General features: G+C 41.7%; 1 protein-coding gene across 1 annotated transcript in view; it reads right to left on the reverse strand.

Moving 5' to 3' along the window:
• Positions 1 to 528: 528 nt before the first annotated feature.
• Positions 529 to 25,421, reverse strand: part of RAD51B (RAD51 paralog B) — a 385,935-nt gene continuing 361,042 nt past the window's right edge. Inside the window, exon 11 of the mRNA XM_063159287.1 lies at positions 529 to 913. Coding sequence (XP_063015357.1) covers positions 762 to 913 — 152 coding nt within the window. The 3' untranslated portion in view covers positions 529 to 761. The remainder of the gene's footprint in view (positions 914 to 25,421) is intronic.

Below are 25,421 nucleotides of genomic sequence, written 5' to 3' on the forward strand. Positions count from 1 at the left end.
CTTCAGCAGCAGCTGGCACTAACTGAACCCATGGCTTTCCTGGAGGCTTGAGAGCCAGGAACACATCCTGATCACAGCACAGCCAGTGATGCTTTTAGTGGCCTTGAGCAAGTCACACATTCTCTAAGTCTGTAAGGTGAGTAAACAGTTCTGTGGTTTGCAGTCATGTTGTGAATACTTCAAAAGTGCTTTGAAGACAGAGAAAGCTGAGCAGCTGTAACACACATTGATCTTCCCACTGTTTAGATTGCTACCTGTTCTCCTAACATTCTGAACAGTCTGAGCCCAGCTATTTGTAACTCTTACATCATTTCCAAGTGAGTTACAGGAATAAGTACTTACTGTACTATTGCTTTGTAATCAAGCCACTGAGTGGGCTTATCATTCTCTTAAAAAAAGGAAGTGAACATTTCACAGTGTTTTGGGCTGTGGACACTCCTGTGCTTGGCCATTGGTTCCTCCAACCTGATGAGAAGGTGAGGTGAATTAGGACGGCACACGTGGCCTACACTTCTTCAGTACCATGTATGTTGTTCAGAGGCTTTTATTATTAGGTCACTTTAATTAACCTAAACAAAAGACAGGTTTTCCATAAGTTCAGAGTTAAGTATGGCCCCACATATAGAAAGAACAGCACTTGCTTTTAAAGTCAGTCTTTGAAGAGATGAAAGAAGAAGAATGTTCAATCTCTGCTTCACCAGATTTTTGAAAGCCAATGTCATCATTCCTTCAAGTCTTTGGTGAGGTTTCGTTTGTCCTTTCTATAGATTTGATGTATTTCTTGAAGTCTCACCAGTAGTGCTGGGTAAAGCAGCATCATGTACGGTATCTTTCAAGGCAGTGTTCCTCACTCGTATGGGCTGCAGGGCAGGATTGGTTCCTTCCCAAACTAAATTAGTTTGATCCTTTCGATCTGAAACACACAATAAAGACAAGACACCTCAATGACAATATTTCTGAATGAAATTGCAAAGTTGCCATTTCCTTCAGCAAACAACCACTTGGAAACCCATTTAATACACAAAACAAATCAAGGTAATAAGTTCACTATGAACTAATGGTACAGATCTGCTGAAAATGGATTGATGTGCATGTAATAATCCTCTTTTTTCTGCATGTCTGGTTGTCCTTCTAGTTACCAGTGTCCAAACGCTCCTTCTCATTCTGGCTGGCAAACTTTCTGATGTGCTCTAGAGCCAAACTTTAGACTGGTCAAGGCCCCTTTACCATTCTTTGCCAGAGCTCTCCAAAGGCCAGCATGTATTTGCTGAGAATACTGTACTTGCCAGGGTACTTGCACCACCCTAATTTTCCAATAAAACTGATTTTTCGTAGCCAGTACCCATGAACAGAGAATGGGATGTGCAAGAAGATGGACATTCTCTACTACAGCTCATGTTTGACAATTCAAACACATTTTCTAGAGTTAAAGAGAGCACATCTAATAGCAATATGTTTTCTAACTAACAGCAAATTGCCTTGGATTCAGAGAGAATATTATGGCTCCACTTTACATGCTTTATTAATACCTAGGCTGAGATCAGAGTCTGCTCCCAACCAGTATAATCTGCTCCTCTTCTAGTCTTAGACCTCTGTCATTGACAGACTGTAAAGTGCTTTGGGATGAAGCAGTCTCTTTGTAAATAAAGGACATTATATGACTGTGATTAGACACTTTATGTAGAAAACAGGCTGTTGTTTGTGAGAGGAAATATTTAAAGCCAAAATGAAAGCCTTCCTGAGCAACCTGCAAGGTGACGAACACAAACTGAGAAACACACACAGTTACCAGGACCAAAATATCCAAGGTACCAAGCAGCAGTCAGATCATGTCATGTCCTCAGGTTTGCTGCTATTAACTGTGTTACAAGGCTTCTCAGGCCTACTCAAATATATATTTTTCTTCCACTCTCTGCAGGTGACCCACTGAGACAAACCCCATCATAGCATAAGTGCCTGAAGGACTCTGCAGAATAGCCAGCTCCTACCTGGGCTGATTCCTACTGTGCTGTACCAAAGCTTGAATAAAGTCAATAAACCTGAAAGGAGGAAAGTAAAAGGCAGGATATTTCACAGTAACAAGCCATGATTAACAGAGGTGATATTGTAGAAAAAAAAAAAAGGCTTATTACACAGGTTGTCAAAGTAAGCTGTGTCTCAGTTTTCCTCTTGCTCTTTAGCCCTATTTGTTAACTATACCAAAGAGGAACTACACTAGAAAAGAGCTGCTCCTATAGCTGTCCTGGTATAACCATACTGACAATGATGATAACTCTCATTTCCCATTTTCCTCAAGGGAAATATGTTACACTGACAAAAGCACCTCTAAGACTGTTTAAAACAGCTTTGGTATTTGCTACAAGATACCTAAAGCACTACCCAGCTATACTTAGTGTTAATATAAAGCTGGCTTGACAACCCCAAAAATGTAGAGGGAGTCCTTCTGTGAATTTACTGTGAGAGAATACGTGAAGTTTTCTATACCCCATCTAGCTTTGGAAGAGGGCTGACAGGAAATGTATCTGAGAACCTATTTCAATAAAATGATAGGAAAGAATAAGAAAGCAATTCTTTCCAAAGAAACAGCTCATAGTGAGCCTCTGAGAAGTCTATATTCTCATCCTATTCAAACAAACAAACAAACAAACAAACAAATCCCCAAGCCCTACTCTCTAAGCAAGGGAACAGAAAATACCACCTGTCTTCAAGGACATTCCAGGCATTCCATAGTCATGATATACTAGGCTTATGAACATTGTCATTCTTAGTGCATAGAAGATAACAAAAAATAGTTTTGTGGTGTCATATTAGCCAACTACATTTCTGAGCTTTAGATAGCCCAGCAAATGTGTATTTTCAATATGCTGTCTCTTTTTGCTTACTTGTTTGTTTCTGTTAAACCATGATGCTTAAAACAAATCACAGGAATCTTGGGAGTCTGTTTAACACCACTGAATTTGAACAGCATCACTTAGGAATTCCAGGCAAATGAGTCTCAGGTTTTGTAAAGTGGATGACCATAGTTTTTAACTACAAGAATACCATAGCTTTGTTCTAGTTTTCAGTAAGGTCCATTTTCTACCAAACAGGTTTTGTATAGGAAGGTATGTATGATATCACCCATCCATAATCACAAATTATAAAGCATAATACAGTTGTTTTTTTTTTTTTTTCTGGAATAACTGCTGGTTACTAACAGGTGCTGAACAGTTCCCATTGATTTTGTGTGGAATAGCAATACCCAGTTGTATCTGCACCTTAAGCAGGCCTATGTGCTACATAAAACTGCTTAGATTTCTACACAGCCTCTGATTTGATCTTTTGTTATCTTCTCCAAGTGATTCAACTTGGAGAAGTGGCCTGATTATATCATTATAAGCAAGGACATGTAACCCTTTCATGGGGCTAGAAGCCATTGCAAAGTTATTTGTACTGAACACATGCAAATCAGCTTCAGTTTGAGGTAGTCTGGGGGAAGTCTGGGGGGATTTCCCTGCTTTATGTAATCATTGTTGCTTCTTAGCTTCCTCTATTCACATAGCCAGGAGACATAGGCTTGACACTGCTTGGTAGTTTCTCAAACTCAATTTGAAAGCAAATGTCATGTGCTCAGTGACTTATAGCAGTCCTATGGTTTTCAGTAAATCCTCAGCTGCTGCTGTAATCACATCTGGAATGAAGGAGGCCTGAGGGAGCAGTAGGGGAGTAACACCACAGACTTCATTTGCTGGCATACTCTGACAATGGTCAGCAGCCAGGAGGATCTGTGTGCTATCCCTCAGCTCTTACTCTGGCCTAGCCAGAGCCCTGATTCCTCAATCCACACAGAGTGAAGCACCTTGGATGTGGTGAGTGCTGCCAGTTCGCTCTCCAGCCTGTGGGGCGCTCACAAGGCCCCTGCACACCAGGCTGCAAGCACACAGAACTGGAACAACACTCACACCATCTGCTCAGGGGTCTCCAGGCCCACCAAAGACACTCACTGAAATCACAGGCTGGACAGGTAGAAGCTTCAAGGCAAGCAAGAGAAACCCTCCGTCCCTTAGCAGCCCACAGAGAGCTGTGACACCCAGGGAAGCCTGCTCAGGGCTCTGCTGGGTATCACTCCCCACAATGTCTGTCATGCTGTACACATTGTGGCGTTATGATTCCAGACTGGAAGATTTATAGTTCAGCAACTGTTCAGATTCTGAGAAACACGCTTACTGAAAACCACTAAGCTAAGGGAAATAGGACAGGTGAAGTAAGCCTGGTGGCACTGAGGAGGAAGGAAATCTCCCTGCAGTGTGCTGATAAGAGTGTGCTTCATAGATACAGTGTTCAATCTGGACAATCTGCAACTGGGAAAACACAGGCTGGCTGAAGGAAATTCAGCTCTGGGCCCTAGGGACTGAATTAGTCTGTTAAAATGCTTTGTTGGTTTTATTTATCACTGCTTAATTAGGATGCTTGACCAACACACTGGAAAGATAGTAACTGTTAAATATTCAACAAGCTGACCTTTCAGTTACAATATTGCAATTCTGAATAAAGTTCATGGAAAGTTTGTCCTTCCTAGGTACTCCAACAAAGCCAAAGGGAACTAGACTGGGCCAAAAAAATAAAAAAGCAAGAAAAAAGTAGGGCAGTACTGTGGAGACTTGCTTCAAAATCCAAGTCTTGCTATGGGCTCATTGAATGATCTCAGACAAGTTGTTTCCTGCCCTGTGCTTCAATTTTTTCCATCTGTAAAAAGAGTACAACAATGTTGATCTTCCTTGTAAATCGCTGAGATGAATACCTAAAAAAGCGGCAATATATTATTAATTACTTATTATTTCTGAGGAAGAAAAAGCAAAGAGAAGAAGTCATCAATCTTTCAGGGTTTTCTCAATCCTCAAAAAAAAAAAAAAAAAAGAAAAAGCACAACAGAATGTGAATTTCACACAACAGAAACTTTTGGGAAATTACCTTTAAGAAGAAATAGTGGGTACACAATTAAAAGACAATTTAAAGTGAGCAGACACTCAGGAAAACGCTCCAGATGGTGAAATGAGTTAGGCTGCAGAGCAGGCTCCCACAGGAAGAGATGAAACCCCCATTGTTTGAGACATGTGAAACTGAATTCCTCAAAGTGCTGGTATATACAATACAAGGAATCATTCTACACTGTCTCAAAGTACAGTGGCACTGTGATGACTTGAGAGAACTGCACCTTCCATTTCTTCAATTTTAAGAGAGAAACGACTCTCTCTGACTATGGAGAGCTGCAGACTCATTTATCAATACAGTATCTGAGGAACATCTTCTGAGGGGTAACTACACTGTGTTTTTGCAGGAGATGGATTCATCAACCCTTAACAGATCTTTCACATTCCTAATTCTGATGTCTGAACGTGGTATGTTGAGGGGAAAGAAAGCCCCCCATTCTCTGGGAATTACAATGTGCATCCTACTATTTATTTCCTTTATTACAATCTAAAGAGAAACTGAGTGGCTTGATTTTTACAGGCAGTGGTTTGCAGAAGAAATACCATTATTTGAATGGGAACCAAATGAGCAATCATTACATAAATGGCATTATGAGACACGGAACTAATGCTGAAATGTTAAATGCTTGGGTGAAACTCATCAAGATGGGAACTGACAGCAGCGTGCTGGAACATTGGGGTTTCTCCACACTCAAGATACTTCTGCAAACATTCCCCAGTGCTGTTTATGCTAGTTCAGCTCCTCTGGAGGTAGCTCTGGAAGGCATCTGACTTCTTCTGTTGTTACTGGCTTAAAATCTTAAGGCCATCTCTGAAATCCGAGTTCAGAGCTTTGGGCCAGTTTTATTGATAGAACTTGGTTAACTGCTTGGAGCGGGTAGAGTAAGAAAACTTTTTAAAAGGAGCTGGAATTAGAGTTTTAATATCTTCATTTCCTCTTGGTCTCATACCTGCTGGTAGACAAAAACATGCTGTGAATTGATTCATTGGGCAGATGAGCACTAGTGATCCTGTTTTACTCTATTCACTTGGGCAGGACAGCCATGGAGTGCTCCTGATCCCTTCTCGGCTCCTTGGGCAGGGGAGCTGGTGCCAGGAGCAGCAGGATGTGCAGCCCAGCATGGCACTGCCTGCACTTCCTCCACCCCCTTGCTGGCCAGAGACTCAGCAATTTCCTCAGGAATGAATCACGAACAAAAAACCAAACAACGGCTACTTAAGAAGGTTTCGTCTCCCTCTGGAACTGTCCTGAGCAGTATCATATTCCTGACAGTTTATTCTTCAAGAATTTAGTCATCTAAGGTTACAGTGACTCATGTGATGAACCTTCTGCCCATTTCCTGGAAAGAGTCTTGCATGGTTCTCTACACCTCGTGCCACTTTCCTTCAGGGTCTCAGTTCTCACTTCATTTTCATATGGTTCAGCTTTCCTTCAATTTTGGGGTGGAGGAAGAAAGCAAAAATTTCTTGAGTGTACTCAAATTTACAATGTAACCAGAAAGCAGTGTGGTGAAAGAAACATCTGGAAAATAAAGATGGATTCTGAACCAGAGAATTTCTTTTGGAAGTAGTTGCCTCTTGGGCTGAAATCTGGTTAGAAGGAGCTGCTCTATAAAGTGCTGTGTGGTCCAATATGATCATGAATTTATCAGGGCTGTACCCTGTAAAATATTTGAGGGCTCTTTCAGATCATTGCTTGGGTAGGTGTGACTCACCCTGGGCAAATGCCACTGATGACAAGCACCCTGACACAAAATATTGAATGAATTGTGCTGGATGGGTACCAAAGTAACCATTTTACATACTTGGGCCAATCTGAAAGAAACTTCTGTGCAGAAAACAACTGCTTCCTTTCCCTGATGGAAGTTCAAAAGCTGCTCACAAAGAGCTTGAAGGATACTTCAGCAAACTCTGATCTAAGTGGGGTTGTGCTGTGCCTACAGCAGACAGCTGCCTGGACATGAGCGATGCCCAGGCCATCCCTTATAACCCATACAGAAGTGATACTGCTGCATGTTTATATTACAGCTAAAGCAGGGAGTGGGGTTCAGTGTTCTTGATAAAATATCCAGAAACATTTGGGAGTCTGAGAGCATCAACTTAATTTCCAAAGTGTGAAACAGCTCAGCAGCAGTGCCAGTGCACACGAGAGATCAACTCCTTCTACACCTAAGGGGACAGAGAAAGCATCCTGACTTACACTAACTTGCAGCAGGGATAGTTAAGGAATTTGCAGATCTGTCTGACAGGCCCAACATGTCCAGTGTTCTTACAGGATGATTTCAGTGCTCAGTTATACCAGTGTAGCTGGCATGTGTGCTGGTGTGTGTGTAGTATATGTATGTGTGTATATGTATATATACACACACATACACACACACACACACACACACACACGTCAGTACATATACACTGACACACATCACAAGTCTGTTCCCTATAAAGGGATATAGTGCCAGGCCAAAGCTGGCCTGACATTCTTCTTTTTTTAAAAAAAGTAAACTTCTACAAGCCCCGATTCCAACAGAAATGTTTCCATGATTTATTTTAAGAAGAGAACATTCCCCTGCAGTGCTCACCACAACCCAAACATTGCAGCACTGTGCAAGAGCATGAGAATCAGAGAGGAAACTTAAGAATCTATTTTCACTGCTTCAGAAGAGAAATAAAAAGAGCAAACAAACAGGGAAAACAGTGAAAAATAGATTTTATTTTAGTGGTGTCTGTAGTGTTATCTGCAATATAGCTAAGGAGAGTAGACTTGAAGCGTGCAGGCATTTCTATTGATTTCTGCAAGACATGACTAAATGTGTGATGGGCACTTGTGGGAGCCATCTACATTGTAAAAAAAAAAATTTTCTTGGGTTCACCCTTCCTTCTCCTCACACCTTACCTTTCACATCTGAGAAACTGAACAGTAGACTACAAGAAATTGCCTCACTGTTTTCAAATCTGGAAAATAATTCAAAGCATGGGCAAGCTATGCAGAGAACAAATTCCTCACTGGTGGGAGAGCACTTAGATCTTGAAAGTAATGGGAAGAGTCCTTCCTCTAAATATCTGGAGCCCTCTATTGTACAGAAAGAGGCACCAGCCCTCAGTGCTACTGTTTGTTTCTTTGCTCAAATTTGCAACAACCAGCAAGACTTAGAAGGAAAAGAAGGGGCATATGTTCAGAGAAAGAACAAATGAACAAGAACAAGTTCCTGGCATAACTACTGGCTGCAAGCACACATGCATGCAGACATGCACACACAGCACACAGTGCCTCAGGCTGAAAGATCTGTGTACTGAAGACAGAGAAAAAAAGTGAGTGAAGCCTGCTCAAAAGGAACCATAAAGACTGATCTTGTGGCAGATTAGTGATTTCACCAGAAAGTTTTTGGAAGCCGTAAACAGGAAATGGTTAAGTAAAAGCAGGTGGAGCATGCTGATTGCAGGAACAATGCAGGAAATTGCTGAGTGTCTGAATGGATGCAAAAAATTTGCTCTTTGGCTGAGATCTTGGCAGTCACTGTAGGCCTACCCCACCTTCTCCTGGTCTTCCCTCTCTACCTTTGTCTTCCCAAGCTACAGTCTCAAAGCCTGCAAACACCTTTTGCTTGAGTAATCTGCCCTTCTTGAAATTTGAAACCAGTTCAGGAGAGTTGGGAGGTTCTGCTTGGAAGGCAAGAAACAAGAAGGACTCACCTAGTTCAGCAAGAATGAGTCACAAGTACCCAGCAGTACCCACTGCCTGCCAGGAGTTTCAGGTCTGAGGAGCCTGAACAGCATCTCTGGCTACTGCCCCAAGTGCTGAATTCCCAAGTGTATTTAGCAGAAGAGTCAGTCAGAGAAACATTACTCCTCTGGCCCCTTCCATTCAGGGGGGCTCCCAAAGCCCTAAGCTGTAGGGATCACCCTCCATCTCCACTGAATCACAGTCCCTTCAGGGAGAGAGCCCTGCAGCTGTTTAATAGCTCACAGCAACAGCACACAAGCAGATGGAAAAGAAAGTGAAATGTGCAAGAGGCATTTTTTCCACTTTCCTTCTAACCTTTCCTGTCTCCTCCTCATCCACAGCCATTTGTGCCAATTCCAGACTACTCCAGATGTGTCACCAGCCTGCAGAGGCTTGGCTCTGGAGATAGGGGCCTGCTTGCCAACTGCAGCCTTCCCAGTGCTTCCAGACCCAAGGGTCAAGTTCCTGCTGCCACACTCTCATCCCTGGCTGTGCTGCCAGGTGTGCTGCAGGATGAAGTGCAGGCATGCTGGTAAGGAACAATTCTGCTTTCTTCTAGAAGAGTATGATGCTGATATAAAATTGCTTAACATACACAAGACACTCTTGCCTTCAAAGTATACTAAAAGTCACATTAATGCTGTGAGAAAAGTGAAGAAGTACATGGATTAGTTTGAATCATTTTGATCTTGTCTACATCTTGAGTATTGGATGGTAAAGCTCTGTTGGCAAACTCTCACTTAGATATTTCTCCTCCTCTCTACACATACATTAAAAAAATCTGTTTCTTCTTGTATTCTGAGCAAAGAATGGCAAATGAGCAACCATGGAGTTACAACTGCACAAACAAAAAGATTTTTCTGGCAGAGAAATCTTGCAAGAAAATCCTACTCTTTTTTGACATTGTTATTTTGGCAAAATTTACCAGGTGTTACTGGGAGTTCAAACTTTTACTGCCTTTTCTGTATCTTTTAAAACAGAGAGTTACTCTATACAACATAACACTTTTAAAGTTCAAACTCTTAAATCCTAGTCTAGACAGGACCTTTGGGAGTAAAGTTTAAATTCACCCTGAGCAATCTCCCACATCCCACACTTCTGCCCAGGCCAAACCTTCCTGGGAATGTCCTGAGAACAGTTGTGATCAGAGACCAGCACTCCGTACTGCTGCCCCCATGGGAGGAAAGAGGTGGCACTGCCAAGGAAAAGTTGGTATGACACCTTCTGCAAGTGCCACCACACTTGTTCAGGTTGCCATGGGACAGAAGTGGACAGAGAGGATGTGTGCTATCAGCTTCAGGTGGATGGCAGGTCAACTTCAGGTAGTTAAACCTGGGCACTGACTTCCAGGAGAAAACAGTCTGTGATTCATACAATTCTAAGAAACGGAGAGAAAATAATTGGAATGGGCTGAAAAAAAATTAAACAGGTGCCTCTTTCCTGCTCCTTTCACAGTTTCAGCTTTCCTGCATCCTTACTCACACTTTTTTGCACTTAAGTTGTTGAGAAAATTAGCAGGAATGAGGTTCCTGGTATAATTACAGTTTGCTGAGAAAATCACAGCCCACAGCAGTGATTCCTTTAGTGCCAGAGACAGATGTTGCTGAAGTCTAATCACAGGCTTCCCACTACCCAGCCCTGAGTCTAATCTGTCATCAGCTGGTGCGTGTGAACCCCAGCTGCTGAGCTGGATCCTCTCCCCTCGAGCAGAGCCAGGCAGTGCCAGAAGGAGGGCATGTTTCCATTCACTCCCTGCCCTCAGTTACAGAGATACCACAGCTTCAATGTGCTCCTTATCTCTCCTCCAGGCCTAGTATCAAAGCCTTGCTGGAAAGGGCTCAAGTGGTTGTTTTCAACTTACAGTGTGTAGTGACTGCAGTTCAAAAATACAATTTGAGATAAGTTGAAGGAGAGGCTTTGTAAGAATGGCCTGTAGCTAATTTGTCCTTCCAAAATGTGTGGTATTTTCTGCCTCCTAAGAGGACAAGGCTGCGCTCAGTGATGGGTCACATAACTTCCAGATGCTAATAACAACAAGACCCAGAAGTGGATGAGTGCTGATGAGCACAGAAATAGGAGGAAGAGAGCAAAGCAGAACTGGGCATATTGAAAAAGGTCAGGAAAGGGCATACATGCAAGAGGGGATTGAACAAATCTCTCCTACGTGTTACAGGCATATGACATTGCCACTAAATGTTTTGTATCTGACATCCAAAGAGCATTGGGCCACTAAGAACACCAGGCCATATCTTTGAACTTCTCTATTGTGGTGAAAGAATCTCAAAAATCAACAGATCCCATCAGTTCAGAAGTGCCCCTGTGCAGGCAAAACTCACCGTGGTACTGGATTAACATCTTTAGATTGGATTCTGGTCGTGGAAGGAAACTGGCTGAAGGAGTCTATTTCAAAGGCACATTACTGCAGCATTCAGAACCAGTGAGAACTGGGAAAGTCCTTAGGCTGGTAAGGGCTTCCAGCATCTGTAAAGTTAACAAGGGCCCTGAAGTAACAGGGGAGATGGTAGGTGGGGAGGCATAGATTAAACAGCTGTGTTTTGCATAAGGAGCTCTTAAGCAAGGCATAGGGGAACTGAGTTGGTCATCATTTCTGGTCAGGAGCAAAAGCCTATTAAACGAGCTGACTTTCTGAAACAGCCTGTGGCCAACTCAATTTATTTGTGTTTAGCTTTTTCTGAATCTGCACACGGTAGTTGGGCACACACTGTAATAATACTCAGCAGATCTCTGCAGTAAAGGTGTGCAGGGCACCATCTCAGCCACTGATAGATGGAGGGAAACAAAGTGTAGCATGATGTGTCAGAGAGGGGGAAGAAGTGACTCATACGGGAAGAAAAACAAAGCAAAGATGAACATGGAGCATAAGAGAAGTGGCAGACTGTTGGCTGTAAATCAGTTTTCTTGCACTCACAAGGGTGGGTATCATGGTGAGAGAAGCTGTACTTGACAGTAATGGAAGTTCAGGGAAGTTTGATTAAGATTAAATGGCAGTCACATGCCAGCTCAGAAAAGAGGCCTTCAGACTAAAATCAAAGAGCGGAAGTGAGTAAGTAGGTCAGAAGCTGTGGGCAGTGAGCTGCACAGATTAAGTGGGACTTGGAGCAACTGAGTTAGCTCTGCTAAGTGATAACAACACAATGGCACCAAGTTTAACAAATCTGACTCTGAGATCACCTTCAAGGCCTTGATAGCAAATCAGAGATTGCTGAGTCCTAGCTGTATCTACATCAGAGCAAATGCTGTATCGGTTTTAACAAGAGATCTGTTTTACAGTCACTTTTTGACCCTGCCAAGCTTCCTGTAAATAGAGTGCTGTTTTGTCTGAACAGGATTTCTTCTTGAGGAGCTGGGAAAAATGAACTGACTAATAGAAACCGTGAGACCAAGAAGGGCTGCTGCTGCAGGTTGAAAAGACAGATGCAATGGATAAACTTCTTTTAACTCCTCAATTCAGCAAGTCTTTGATTCGAGAGCTTTGTTCACATTCAAGGCATCCGGAAGAGAACAGTCACCTTGTATTTTTGTACCTGATGAGAAAACTCCAGATTGTATGTGTGCATTGGGACAATTCAATGTGTGTCTATTCCAACTTCAAAGAGGCTTTCAGTGCTCTTTGAGATGTAGGGTGTGAGGAAGGGTGAGAACTGCTAATGCTAGCCCCATCCTCATTAAATCTTTGCCCTCTCCAGAGCAAGCATGCAAGTGGAGAGAATAGATGATATGCATGAGCAACTGAGCATCTGTGATCTCATGACCTTTGACTGTTGTATTATGGGAAATGTATTCTCTGGTTGCTATGCTTTTCTAATTCATTTGTATTTTCCTTCAGTGACTCCCTTGTATTTTCTTTGGTGCTCCTGCGTAACGGTTTCAAGGAACCACAGATATCTCCAAGTTAAGCATGCATACAATGGCTTTAATTAAATGTTTGTGGGTATCCCACAGTAAAACAGGGGAAAGGGAAAGCAAACAGTTCTGTACTTACTTGTACCTATCCCTTCTGAGCCCTGGCTTGGGTGGAAGTATCAGCACGATTGCCATTAAAGCCTATTTTCTAAGCTATTGTGAAATGAAGGGCATCAGGTCCTGCTGCTCTGCGTGCAAGCACTTCAGGCATTTCACTCTCATAAAAAAGCTACAGGTCACCTGTGAAAGGTACAATGCTAAGATATTTTAGACTAGGCTCGAGGAAATAAAAAATAAACTAAGGGAGGCACTTCTTTGCTCCACTTACAAAAATTGAAGACTAAGATTAAAAATATCCTTAACCATTCCTTAAAATACACTAAGATGCTATCAGAAGAGTAGCATAAAAACAAAGATTTTGGTCTTCTTTGATATTCTGATATTACTATTTTCTGTTCTCTGTGCCATTAGCACAATCTGACTCTTGACGCCACCCTCTAGAATGAAATAATAATAACTATTGTTATTGTTATTATTTTATATGGGAATCTTCGCTTCTTTTATAAGCAGTTAGCTACATTTTTCTTATGTATAGAAGAAAGCTGTGAAGAAATTTGTTTCCATTTCAGGCATTTAAAATAAATATACATGAGGCAAATGACATTTGGAAGGGGAACTTTCATCACGCAAAGATGGAGGAATACAAGAAATAAGAGACGGGATACAAAAGTTATTGCTTAGTTTTTTGAGTCAAATACCACACAATTTCACAGCACATTAAGTGTTTAGAGGAAGAATCTTTCTTTTTCCTGTATGATATGGAATAGTCAGCAGTATCTGCAAAGATAACTACGAGGTCTAACACTAACAATTATTGCTAATATTTAGCATTAGTAAAGAGTACTTTTCTTGAGCTTTTCAATGACTGACGTCACTATTAGTTCAGAGTTGATGCAAACTAATGTAAAACTGCTTTAGCAGAGCTGTACATATTTTATTGCAAATCCGTCCACCCTTTTTAGTGGCTCTCAGAGACAACATACATCAGAAAATTCAAGAATAATTGCAAGGGTAAAAATAAAAAATAAAGGCCAGTTTGATAGAGAATAAAGAACCCATGCTTCTAACACTGATTTTGGTTATTTCCCCACACTGAGACCAGAGGCATTACCGGTTCTGGCAGTCTGACATGCTGGATTTGGGCAGAAGTTGAGCAGAGCAGGGGCTGGGTTAGGTTTGCTGGAGCTACAGCAGCAGTGACTTTTTAGGAGGGAACAGAAAGCATGGGTTGTTTCCCTCACGTAGCAAGGCACAAACAACAACAGGGTTATCTGAGAAGATTGAGAACTGCTGACATTAGAAACAGGAACTGGCATCTGCAAAGTTGAGTGGGAGGGGGATGACAAAGCAAAGGAGGAAATGAGAAGGCCAGGGAAGATCTAAAATTGTGAGCAGCTAACAAACGCTGACAAATACTTGTTTCCTCAAGGGTATGATCCTGAGCACATTCAGACCAACTTGAAGATTCCTACCAGGATTTTTGGGATACTCTAAGTGAAGATTTCTACTCTTTGCCTCTCTCTTTAGCTGTAGTCTGTTTCCACTGCATCTTCAGAAAATGCCTCTCAAAAATACACCTAATTTTGATGACGGCTGACAGTAAAAAAGGTTTATTCTGAAAGTTGTGTGAAGAAAGATCTACACTTCCCCCTCCTTCACTTCTGCCATGTCAGTCTGATGCCTGTATTCCAGTTTGGATGGCCAGTGACCTGTAGCAAGGATGCAGGGCAGAGCTGCACAGAAGGCACACAGCCAGGCCTTTTTTGGGTTTCCATTCTGATCATGGAGGGGTTTGATTTTTGTTGTTTGGTATTCTGAATTATTTACTCAAGCTGTCCTGAGCACTCTACTTACTCTATGTAAAACAAGACCTGGCAGATTCTCAGGTTTATTAGCTCCACTGCTCCATCAGCTTAATTTTTATTCATTGCCTTAGACTTTTCTGTATGCCACATATTTTTTGCTTAGTACTGTTTACATCTCACCTGTCAGTCTTCACTGTTGCTTCTCTGTTTCCTACTACATCACAGCTGTGAAACTCTCACATCAAAACCCAAGTTACTCTTTTGTTTTCCATCCTATCAGGTACTCCAAGGACTACTTCTGCCCTTCTCCTCTAGTGGTAACAGCTTATCTACATCACCAAGGCTAAGGCCAGGAAAATCCATGCCTGATTTTCTCCCAGGGCTGAATTTTTATGGACAGTAATTAGTTAATGTTTTCACCACACAGGTCCCAAAAAACCCACGCTAATTAAGGTCCATAGGGATATTGATGTAGTAATCTTGGGCAATCATAAGTACATTTAGGCTTCTCTGGTTCTTCAGGTTTCATTTCCCTTTAGAAAGTTGTATCTACGTTAATTCACCAAATATGTTAAAAACTTGAAGTTAAAGATCAAAGTTCAGTGCAATCCTTCTACTCTGTGACCTAAGCAGTGCAGTTTACTGACAAATGCTCCCCCAAGTTATTTGTGATAAGGAGAGGGAATTGAAAGAGAAGAAAATAGTGACTGGTGATTTCTTTACAAATTCTTTTTATTAGCTTGTTCTAAAAGTAGTTTGGTTCCCCTCAACACACAAAAAAATTCCTATTCCTGACATAAAAGCAGTTACAAATGATTTAGCAGAGCTTTCTGTGCACTGTGAATGCAGTGCTCACACTACCTGTCACCCCATCAACACTCCAAACAGACTGAGAAAGAAGAAGAAGAGTTGCAAAATGAGTATAAATTCTCTGCAAGGAGCCAGCAAGACAGCAAAGTCACAGTGGTGGAAAGGAGAATGTCAGAAGTTAATCCCAGGTGTAATACCTCAGAAGTCAGATACACCGTTGTGAGAGGTGCTATTCAGTTAATATTTATGTTCTGTTTTCACTCTGTGAACTTTAAGGCAGACCTCAGCCAGTGAAAGCTGAATTCTCTGTAGATGCCTTGCACTACTCTTGTTGTGTTTCCAAGTTTCCTATTCAATAGCACATTTTTTCCCTTGTTTTCAAATGCTTGCTGGAGTCTTAAGACATTTTAAACCTAACAATAAAACACCTGCATTTTATTAAGACTTGAGACTTAAGTTCCACCTCCCTCAGTTTTACTGAAATGTTTCCATTAGACGGTTTAACCCTTTCCTAGTCAGTTTTGCTGTCAAAATGAAGCTACGTGTCTGCTACATATAGCCAGATTCCACACTCCTGTACTGTATTTGGAGGAAAAGAAAACCAGCCCTGAGGCACACCCAGAGAGCTCTGTCCTGTGCTGACTGGTAAAGGGTGCAGAACCACAGCTGCAGAGGCACAACAGCCCTGGAATGACATGTCTGCTGGTAAAACTTAAAACTGAAATGTTCTTACCAACCATTTTTGTTTCAAGAAATTTTTGAATTGTGTCATAGAACTTCATTCAACTAAATGGGAGAACTTACTATTGTCTGTGTCCCTTCCCTTTTGTCATTCCAATGTCTTAAATGAGAAACAGAGCAGCACTATACAGTGATTTTTGTGCCTCTATGTCCAATAATGTTATTATTCCTATATTCAATTAGAAAAATGGCAGCACGTGAAGTAATTGCCCAAATTCATGCAGCAGTTTAGCAAAAAGAGCTGATAAATTCAATTGTCCATGCACTAAGCAACTGTGTTGTTACCCAATTAACTTACCTTTCTGATAAGCAGTTATTTCTAAGTCCACACACATCACAAAGCATTGCAGTGCAAAGAGCAATAGCTGCTGGCTATTTTACCAAATATGATCAGGTCTCTGAAGGCAGGAGAGAGAGTAACTTAATGCAACTAGACAGGGACTGAGGATCTGTACATCATGAGTTCTGATTCCATTTCTGTTGCTATTTATGTGTCTATGGGCATGTAACTTTAGTTCTTTATGCCTCAGCTTCCCATCTATGCAAGAGGGAGAGTAATTCTTCACAGCCAGCAGGTGAATCAAGAGGTCATAGATTTCTGAGATGATTCTGAGTCAGTCATTCATCTTAGGACTTAAGGGGCACACCTATACAGGGCTAATTGGACTAATATGCATCAGACCTGCATGGAGATCACAGATTCAGAGGTCTGGAGACACTCAAATACCATGGCTATACAGCCATACAAATTCCTAGGATAACCAGGTAAGTAAAGAGAAAATTAGTTGCTGCCCTGTATATTTACCAATGTAATTCATTTAATCGGTGGTTATTATTTACACTGTCTGAGGTATTAGATACTGTTCTGATTTATACCAATACATCTCTGCAATACTGATACAGGAAATATAATCACATACCCTGGCAGTCATAAAGAAAAAAGTACAAAGTTTGTGCTGACCTTGTAAACAAATAATTTCCACTCATTCTTGCCTACCAGTACATGATTTCAAATCTGTGTAGGTATCAGTAATCATTGGAAATGGCCTTTATCCCCATGGCAGAGATAGTTTTAGGACATAAGCCTATTGCTACTGCATACAATGTCATATGACGTGGGGATCCAGCAGCCTGGCACACGCAGCAGTGAAAGTCATGTGCTGTGAGAGCAGCAAACAGCCCCTACACCCTCATCCAGCTCTGACCACAGACCAGGAGTGCACACTTGTGTTCCCACTGAGGAGCACACCTTGCCTTGCCTGCTATTAGGGGAGACAAAGGCTGAGCATAATTTATAAAGATAATCTAGCATGGAATTTTTCACATTTGACTTATGACTCATAAGACTTTTACTTTTCCATTCAGTGTAAACATGCATAAATAATAATTCTGAAGTGATTTTAAATGTAGAGGTAAACAGCCTTTCAAAGTCTCTCTTTAACCGAATTGGGGTAAATCTCACATTTGTTCGAGTTTACACCCTTTAACTAGCATTAGCAAGCTGTGATTTATATTGCTGTGTAAATCACATCTGCTCATAAGCTGTGGTTTGAAAACATTGCACATCTGGGGTATCAAATGTGTGCAAATTAGAGAATTATATGACATTATCAGACACTTGCATGCAAATGTAAGCAATGTAAGCTTCATTTTTTGTGTAGCATTTGAAGTCATGTTATTACGTGGTGTAAACTACAATCATCTACTCTCTACTTAGACAGCAATCCAAACAGAGACTGGTAATCCCTTTGCAGTCATGCTCACAGAGCCACATACTCAGGTACCCTGTCGAGAATGTAAGTTACAAACTGTTATGTGCCCTGAAGCATGCTTATGGCCCTTCTTTATAGGTGGCCTGGTCACCATACTCATTACTTTTGAGTAAATTAAGAGCAGGGTTTCATATTTTGTAGCTGTGCTTGTTAATAAAAGAATCAGCAATCTGGAAAAACAGAGGTTTTCCAGCTTTACTTCCATCATTCTTTTAGAAGTCAGTACCAGACTGATCACAGCCAGCCCTTTCTAATCCAGGATCCGGAGGCAGGGGTGGGGAGCTGGTACAATCAATCTCTTTCAACACTGTCAAGGGGGTTGTCCCCTGTGCTGTATTTTTCTTCCTCTGAGTATCTCAAAAGACAGCGTCAGCAAGACTTTCCTCCTTCTATTTCATAGAATTGCTCCTATTTTCACCTCTTTTTATGTAAGTACTTTTAAAATCTAGTAATAGCAATATTCTACTTTAAATTACAAGTTGATTTCTTTTCAGTCTTGACTGCATTTTTCTTTAGACAAAAACTTGTACAGAATTTTCGTCAGAGGACCTAACATTACTTATAAGCACCTTTAATGAAGCCCAACAAAACAATTATGCAAAAGCTGTTATCATCTTTATATTTCATAATAAATTATAGATAAATGAATAATGAATACATGAGTCAGTCAAGGTCGTCCTGTGAATCAATGATAGCAGTTGGAAATGTATCCCAGGAACTTTGACATCCACACTTCTGCTGAAACTATGTGCCCTGAAAACACCAGGACTCTCTCAGACCCATTGTGCCCCACCAACATTTCTCTCATATCACTGAAGCCTTTTTAGGCCATGAAAATTTAAGAAAAGGAAAAAGAATGCAAATCAGTGTCTGATAGTACATTGTTCTCCCCTCTGAAACTAAAAGACTTTTTCTTGGTTTATTTTTTTCTTGCAGTAGATATTGGCAGGCTGAAAGTTGAAATAAAATAGGAAAAAATAACAAGCATATTTTGAGTGATTACTCAACTGGGGTCCTTTGTGACAGGAAATGCAGCTGCGTGACTAATGGGCCTGACTTTCTCTTGGCTTCCTTCCCTCTTCAAAGATCTTGTTTATTGCCCTAGCCAATTTTTTTTTTTTTTTTAAATTGCTAGAAGCTAGAATTTTCCAGGAAAAAAAAAAAACTTTGCAAGGGGCAAAGGCAGTAAATCTTAAAAAGATCAAGGGCTGCAGAGCTCTCCCTCATCTACTCCTTGAGGCTCTTGAGTCACGTCATATCTTCCCTGTTCTGCTCTGAACATGTGTCTAGCAGATCTTTCTGCTGTGCTGAGGGGAGGGAGTATGTGAATCACATTTATAGCATTTAACCCTGGAATTCATAAAGGAAGGACTAATTCCATTAAGGAAACCAGAGGCCTCCTTAGCCTTTTGCATGTTGTCTTTTTTATTATTTTTCCTCGCTCTCTCCTTAGCAGTTGTGTGCCCACACCCCATAATGACATGGCTGTTAAGTGTGAGCTATTGAGACTTGACACAGCACAGTCCCATTAGTGAGGGGCCATGGAGTTTTAAATGCTGTTTGCACTTGGCCTGCTTTGTCAGTCTGCTTTGTTGAGCTTTCTGGGTAACAGCAGATAGGCCAGGACCTGAACGTCCCCTGAAGTGGAAAAGGAACTGTGCATGCAAGCTCCATGGCAGGTCCTTAACCCCATCACTCGGTGCAAGGAAGCCCTGAGCTCCCTCAGTCTGGGAGGGTGTTGGTTGGATGGAGTGTCTGTGGGAGCCATCCTGCCATCCTTTGGGGGTGCTGAGCCCTGTGTGGGGGCACAGTGGGCTGACTGAGCTCTCTGAGCTGTCAAGCGCTCCCACAGTCTCAGAAAAGCCAACATGGCATTTAGTGGCCCGAGGGTGGGCACTGGGGCAGGAGCAGCTGCAGTGCCAGCACCAGCCCTGCCACAGAGGCAACAGGTACAGCTTCAGACTAGTAGTGGTGGGTTTAGTCCTGCAAGGAGGTTAAAACTCAACCAGACAGGTAAACAACAGCCTCAAAGAACATGATCTACGAGAAATGGGAGCCATTCTTTAGCCTTCTCTTAAGACCCTTTTCTTTGGAAAGCTGGAGTATCAAGTCATTGAAGGAGAGTTTGAGGGCTACTCTGTAATCTGCGATGCTGGCAAGGTTTCCTGTGCCTGTAGCAGAGGCTAAAAAAGGAGGTGAATATATTCATTACCATAAACTGCACAGAGGAACCATCACAATATGGGTATGCTAAAAAAAGAGATGGAACCTTTGCTTATGAACAGACCTAAAAGAATTGAATACATGTGTACAGAGAGATCATTTTCCACTACCTAGAAGAGGAAAAATCTCTGGGGAAGTAGCTGATGCCAAATATTTTCTTATATTTCATGTGTCAGCAGGGTCTGGCAGAATCCCTTAAAAAACAGAGCATGCATTTTGTGCAAATTGAGAATCACAATTCTAGTGATTTAGATTGCTTCACCAAACTAGAGACATTTCCCCAAAAATACAGCAGATGTTTGATGATATACCAAGTTTTCAGCATTTAGACAGATCAGATAATGTTAAGATCAGCAGAAAACAACTAACAATAACACAGTAAAAATCCGATCTTCAGATCTGTTCTGAAAAACTTAAGCTGGGTTAGACAAAAAAAAAAAGTTAATTTCTACCAAGTGCTCTAAAATCCTGGCCAAGCTATACAGCAAAGTTAGAGAGGCGCTAGACTGGGTGCAGAAGTGGCGATCACCAGGACTGCTGGAATGGGAGATGTGTGTGTAACCTGGCTGCACGACCTGAGAACACCGAGGCACTGCTGCAAAAATACTGGCTTTGACTTAGACTTTCACTACAAAGTTTAACAATTCCAGAGACTGAAGGATAATGGGGATGCAGCCCTGAGGTATCTTAAAACTACAGGAGACAGAGCCATCCCCAAAAAAGAACTAGCCTAATCCTCCTGCAGCTATATGGTCAAAACTGGAGATCACTAATTTCTGTGCAATGAATGCTAACAAAAGCTGAGTGTCAGTACATTCTGATAAAAAAAGAGAAGGATTTGGCACTTGTTTGTGAATGTAAAAAGTTTCCTGTCCTCTCTTTTTGTCTTTTATGAGAAGACTGTTTTAGAAAACTGACCGTAACCCACTTACTGCAATGGCCAAAATGGCCTGGCAAAGCCCCCTCTCCTCATGCATACATGGATTTATTTGCTTCAGTTATAATTTTATGATTTGTAGATTGGGAGGGATTTGGTAGGTTCAAAACGAATCCCTTGAGCATTTGATGAAAAAACAATGATGCAAAGTCCAGAGCTAGACTTTGTATGTGATGATTTGCTTAAAAATTTTTGCTTGTGATGGTGATAAGACCCAGTGGAAAGTATATGAGCCTGTCACTGAGAATATTCTCAGCTTTGTTGCTGACTTTGGGTGGAGTATGCCTACTGTATCCTGGCTAGGAAAAATTATATAACCTCTCTTGATGCTTATTTTCACTTCCCTGAGGTAATCTTACTACAAGGTAGTACAACTAAACAGGCAGCACAGTATATCAAGCTTATCACTACACATCCTGTATCTGCTAAGGTAAACTAGATCTGACAATGTGACAGGAGTAAGTGTGAGATGTCTTCAGCAGAATAAGATTTAGCTCTACCACTCTAGTTCTATTACTCTTAATCAATGAGCTAGTAGGAAGTAGTGCCAGAAAAAATTTGTTACTTCTCAAAAGAATGTGGAATTAGGCTGTGATCTGATTTTGGGTCTATTATATCAATGTATCAAGGTGGAACATATGAAGTCAGTCAACCACTGACATTTTGCTTTACCAAAAAACCCCGAAACAAAAATGCATACTATTTTCACTCCTGCAGTCTTTCAATTCCCTGACACCTTCAAGGGTGTCATCAAAATCATGGAGGTCTTGAAGAAGGGTAAAGTAACAGCCAAGGCACAAAAACTTAGAATAACATAACTTGCCTCCCTGAGGACTGTAGCTGTGATATTCCAGTACCAGAGACGTAAGAACAACTGCCCAGTCCTCAGGATTCACTGAGCACAGTCTGTGTGAAGTTGGTTGTAACTACTTGCAGTTGCATATCAGCACAACTTGTCTGAATTTTGTCTTGGAAAATTCAGTGACTTTAGGACTTATGACACTAACAGTCTGAGAATCTGACTGAGGTGCTACAAAGTTATCATTTTATTATGAACAGCTGGATGAAACCAGATGCATAATAAAGCAAATTCTTCATAGCCAGCCTAAGCACTGGATGTGCAATGATGACAACTGCATTTCAGCCCAGAGGTGGCTGCATTTGAGCCATAAGGAAATAATCAATTTATAAACAAACTTCTCAAGCACTTTGAGATAAAAACACTACACAAAATCAATTTAATTCACTCTTCTTATGTGACAAACTCATGTTATTCATGTTATTGTTTTCCTGGTTTTGCTACACCAATCACACTGCAATTCCAAATGTCATCACTCTGTGCTGGAACAGCAGTCTGACACGTTCAAAAAAACTTGCAGAATAAAAAAACTTGTGATGGAGATTGCTCCCGTGTGTGCAGCCTGCTCATACTCAGAAAGTGTTCATGTTCCATTTCTTTGTCTAGTTAACAAGAGGTATGTGAGTATGGTTTTGAATTCTGAGCACACTTTACCCACTAGGAGCCTGTTCTGGGCACTGTGTTCTGGAGCATGACAGCTGCCTTGCATTCAGGCTCCTGGCTGCCTTAATTTCTGCTGTGATGCTCTCCTGACCCTGGAAAATCTCACCTCAGCAGCAGAAACAACCAAATTGCATCTCAACAGTTTCAAATTATGAGACAGTTTGTAGATTTTCTCTCCCCTATTGTTCAATCCTGCGAAAACAACTAAAAGGAGTGTGCTACCCAGGCGATCAAAAGGACTGCACTGCCTTTGACCTGGGGAGTATTACTGAAACTAATGATGAACTCTAAATTAGGCATCTGCTAACTACCGTAGCTTCACCCAAACTGAACTTGTTACACAATGGCCACATGGCCTCCTGTGCCTTTTGTTTCTTCACCTGTAACATGAAAACAGAAACACTCAGTCGTGCAGCAAGGAGTATTTAGAGTTCATTTGGCATTCCTGAAGACTTTGGAGATTCCTAGATGGACAGCGGAGTATGAACAGAAGCCAGGTGATACTCTATCTTTCTCATGGTGACCCCTCATGCTGTTGGTATTGTGCTCTCACATTCCTGAGTTAAGCTTGCTTGAGGGATTTGATTTCACTTGGGCTTAAAATCTTTGTTTGACTCCTCAGAGAGGATGCTGGAATACACGGTAAAGCACAGCAAATCTCACATGTCCAGAAACTTCCACTCAAACCCCTGCTAACCACTTCCACCTCACCTTCCCCACCTTTTAGAATATACTCAGCCAAGGATAGTGGGAACAATTTAATGCATGCATGTCTTGCACACCCTGCAACCCTGTGCATTTTGAAGGTCAGACAGAGCATTCTCTGCCACAGCAAACAATTTTGTGTAGATGAGAAGCTTTGCTTTAGAGAAAAAACCCCCACTACTATATGCCCATGTGTTTGCAGATTTTCAAGAAAAAGCAGAATTTCTGGCTCTTGATAGTGAGGCATAGTTACAAGTCTGGATACACATTTTGCTTCAGGAACTGAGTTTTATCTATGTGCCTTCAAGAGGCCTTGTAAGTACAACATCATCTTTGTTTTTCCATCTTTAAAGCTGCAATCATAATATTCTCCTATAATAGAGGGGGTTAGAAATATTCATTTCTAGAACTTTTAACAAATGTTAAATATCTGTTGTTTTGATCCTATTCCATTACAAAGAAGCCCTGCAATTCTTCCATCCTCTCCTGTTAAAAAGATTGTCTTCTCTTGCAGCCTTTAAATTATTTAATTAAATTGTACAGGCTAGTTGTATGAGCCAACCTCTTTTATACAACTTCATTTTGTTGTTACAGAGTGGAGGAAGATGTGCAAGTAAGTTTTTTGTGAGTAAAAGTGAGGGACATGCTGACAAAAGGTTTCCATAAATAACTCTTTCCCCTCTGTGCTCTGGGGGCAGCTCTGTCTGTGATAGCTCCTCTTTGACAGCGTGTCTAGCACAGAACAACTCATGATCAAAAAGTACCAGCAGGTGTGAAAAGCACACCCACACAAGTGTCAGGTCCTCAAGCATAATCCATGTAGCGGTTGAATTTCCCACTTTGCAGCAATGATTCAGCTTGGTGATGGCAATGTGAATGCTCAGGAGAGGAAAGACAGTAATATCAGTATTTACAACAGCAGCTCATTAACAAAGACATTAATGAGCGTTTGCATTAAGGTGGCATGTTTCAGGTCTAGTCAGTGGCTGTCCATAAGGATCTCAGTGCTGGAGCACCTCCCACACAGGGCAGAGAACTGGGGGCTGGAGGTTGGGGGCATTCCTTATGGAGCGGGGGCTCACAATGAGGGCGATGTACATCTGGCAGTGTCCAGGAGCTGAGGGCAGCTGGGGAGCCCCGCTGGCTGCTGTACAAGAACTGGGGTCACAGCTTGCCTGGAGGCATGGTGGGCTTCTCCTGCCAGCGCTGTCCTTCATCTGTCCCCCTGAAGGTCACGCTCGGCCACACGTTACAGCTCCGAGAGACAGCGGCTCCCTTCAACACATGCTCACACATAGCTAATGGAACTGGAATTACTGCAGCAGTTTGGGAAAGGGAAAATCCATAATGCCAGGCTGGATAAAACATTTAGACAGCGTTGGCTTGGTGTGGGCAGAACTCCTGCCAGATGAAGCATTTGCGCCTGGAAATCCGTGAGGCCGAGGCCTGGCCCTGGAGCAGAGGCCTGCCCAGCGAGGCAGCCGCTCGCTCACACGTACTCCGACTCCCACGAGGCCGGGCCCAGCGCTCCTCGAGGAGGTCAGCTTTTATATAGCAAAGCAAACAGTTGAGCTAATCAAGAAATTTTTTTCTTTTCTTTTCTGAGGCTCTTGGCATCCAGCCCTGTTACTTGCAATCTTTAATTTGTACTGTGGCTTCCTTTTCCCTGCTGCCTTCTCACTCAGTCCAATTTTCCCACACGCTTATTTCCTAACTCTACCTCTATCGAGGTCTTCATTTAGTTTGGACCCAAATTTATCTCAATCCTACACAAAGTTGATGTTACCTCGTCATTTATTCCTTCAAATGACTGTCACCAGAAATTCATAAGCCTGAAAAGTTTATGAAAAAAAACAAAGCTGTTTTCTGTGTTGTTACTTATAAAGTAACTTTATTCATAGATAGATTCATTGATAGAAATGAATTGTGGATCAACTTAGACTTTCTTTTTGGTTATACAGCTGCCTGAGTCTTAAAATTGGGGTTTTTAAAGTATCTGTGTATGTCTGTTGTACGGGTGGGTTGAAATTTACATATACACCTCACACACTGGCCATGAAAAAGCCTCTTATCATAGAGCTTCCACTATAAGGGAGCAGATTCTGATGAAACAAAGTCACATTTTGGCAGATTCTCCCTCCCACTTCCATAATACTATGAAAAGAATGAAAGAGAGAAAGGCATTTTTTCTGTTTAGCACAGCAACACGGTCCAGAACATGTTGTGTCATT

The sequence above is a fragment of the Melospiza melodia genome, chromosome 6, assembly GCF_035770615.1.
Source record: "Melospiza melodia melodia isolate bMelMel2 chromosome 6, bMelMel2.pri, whole genome shotgun sequence".
Taxonomy (NCBI): Eukaryota; Metazoa; Chordata; class Aves; order Passeriformes; family Passerellidae; genus Melospiza; species Melospiza melodia.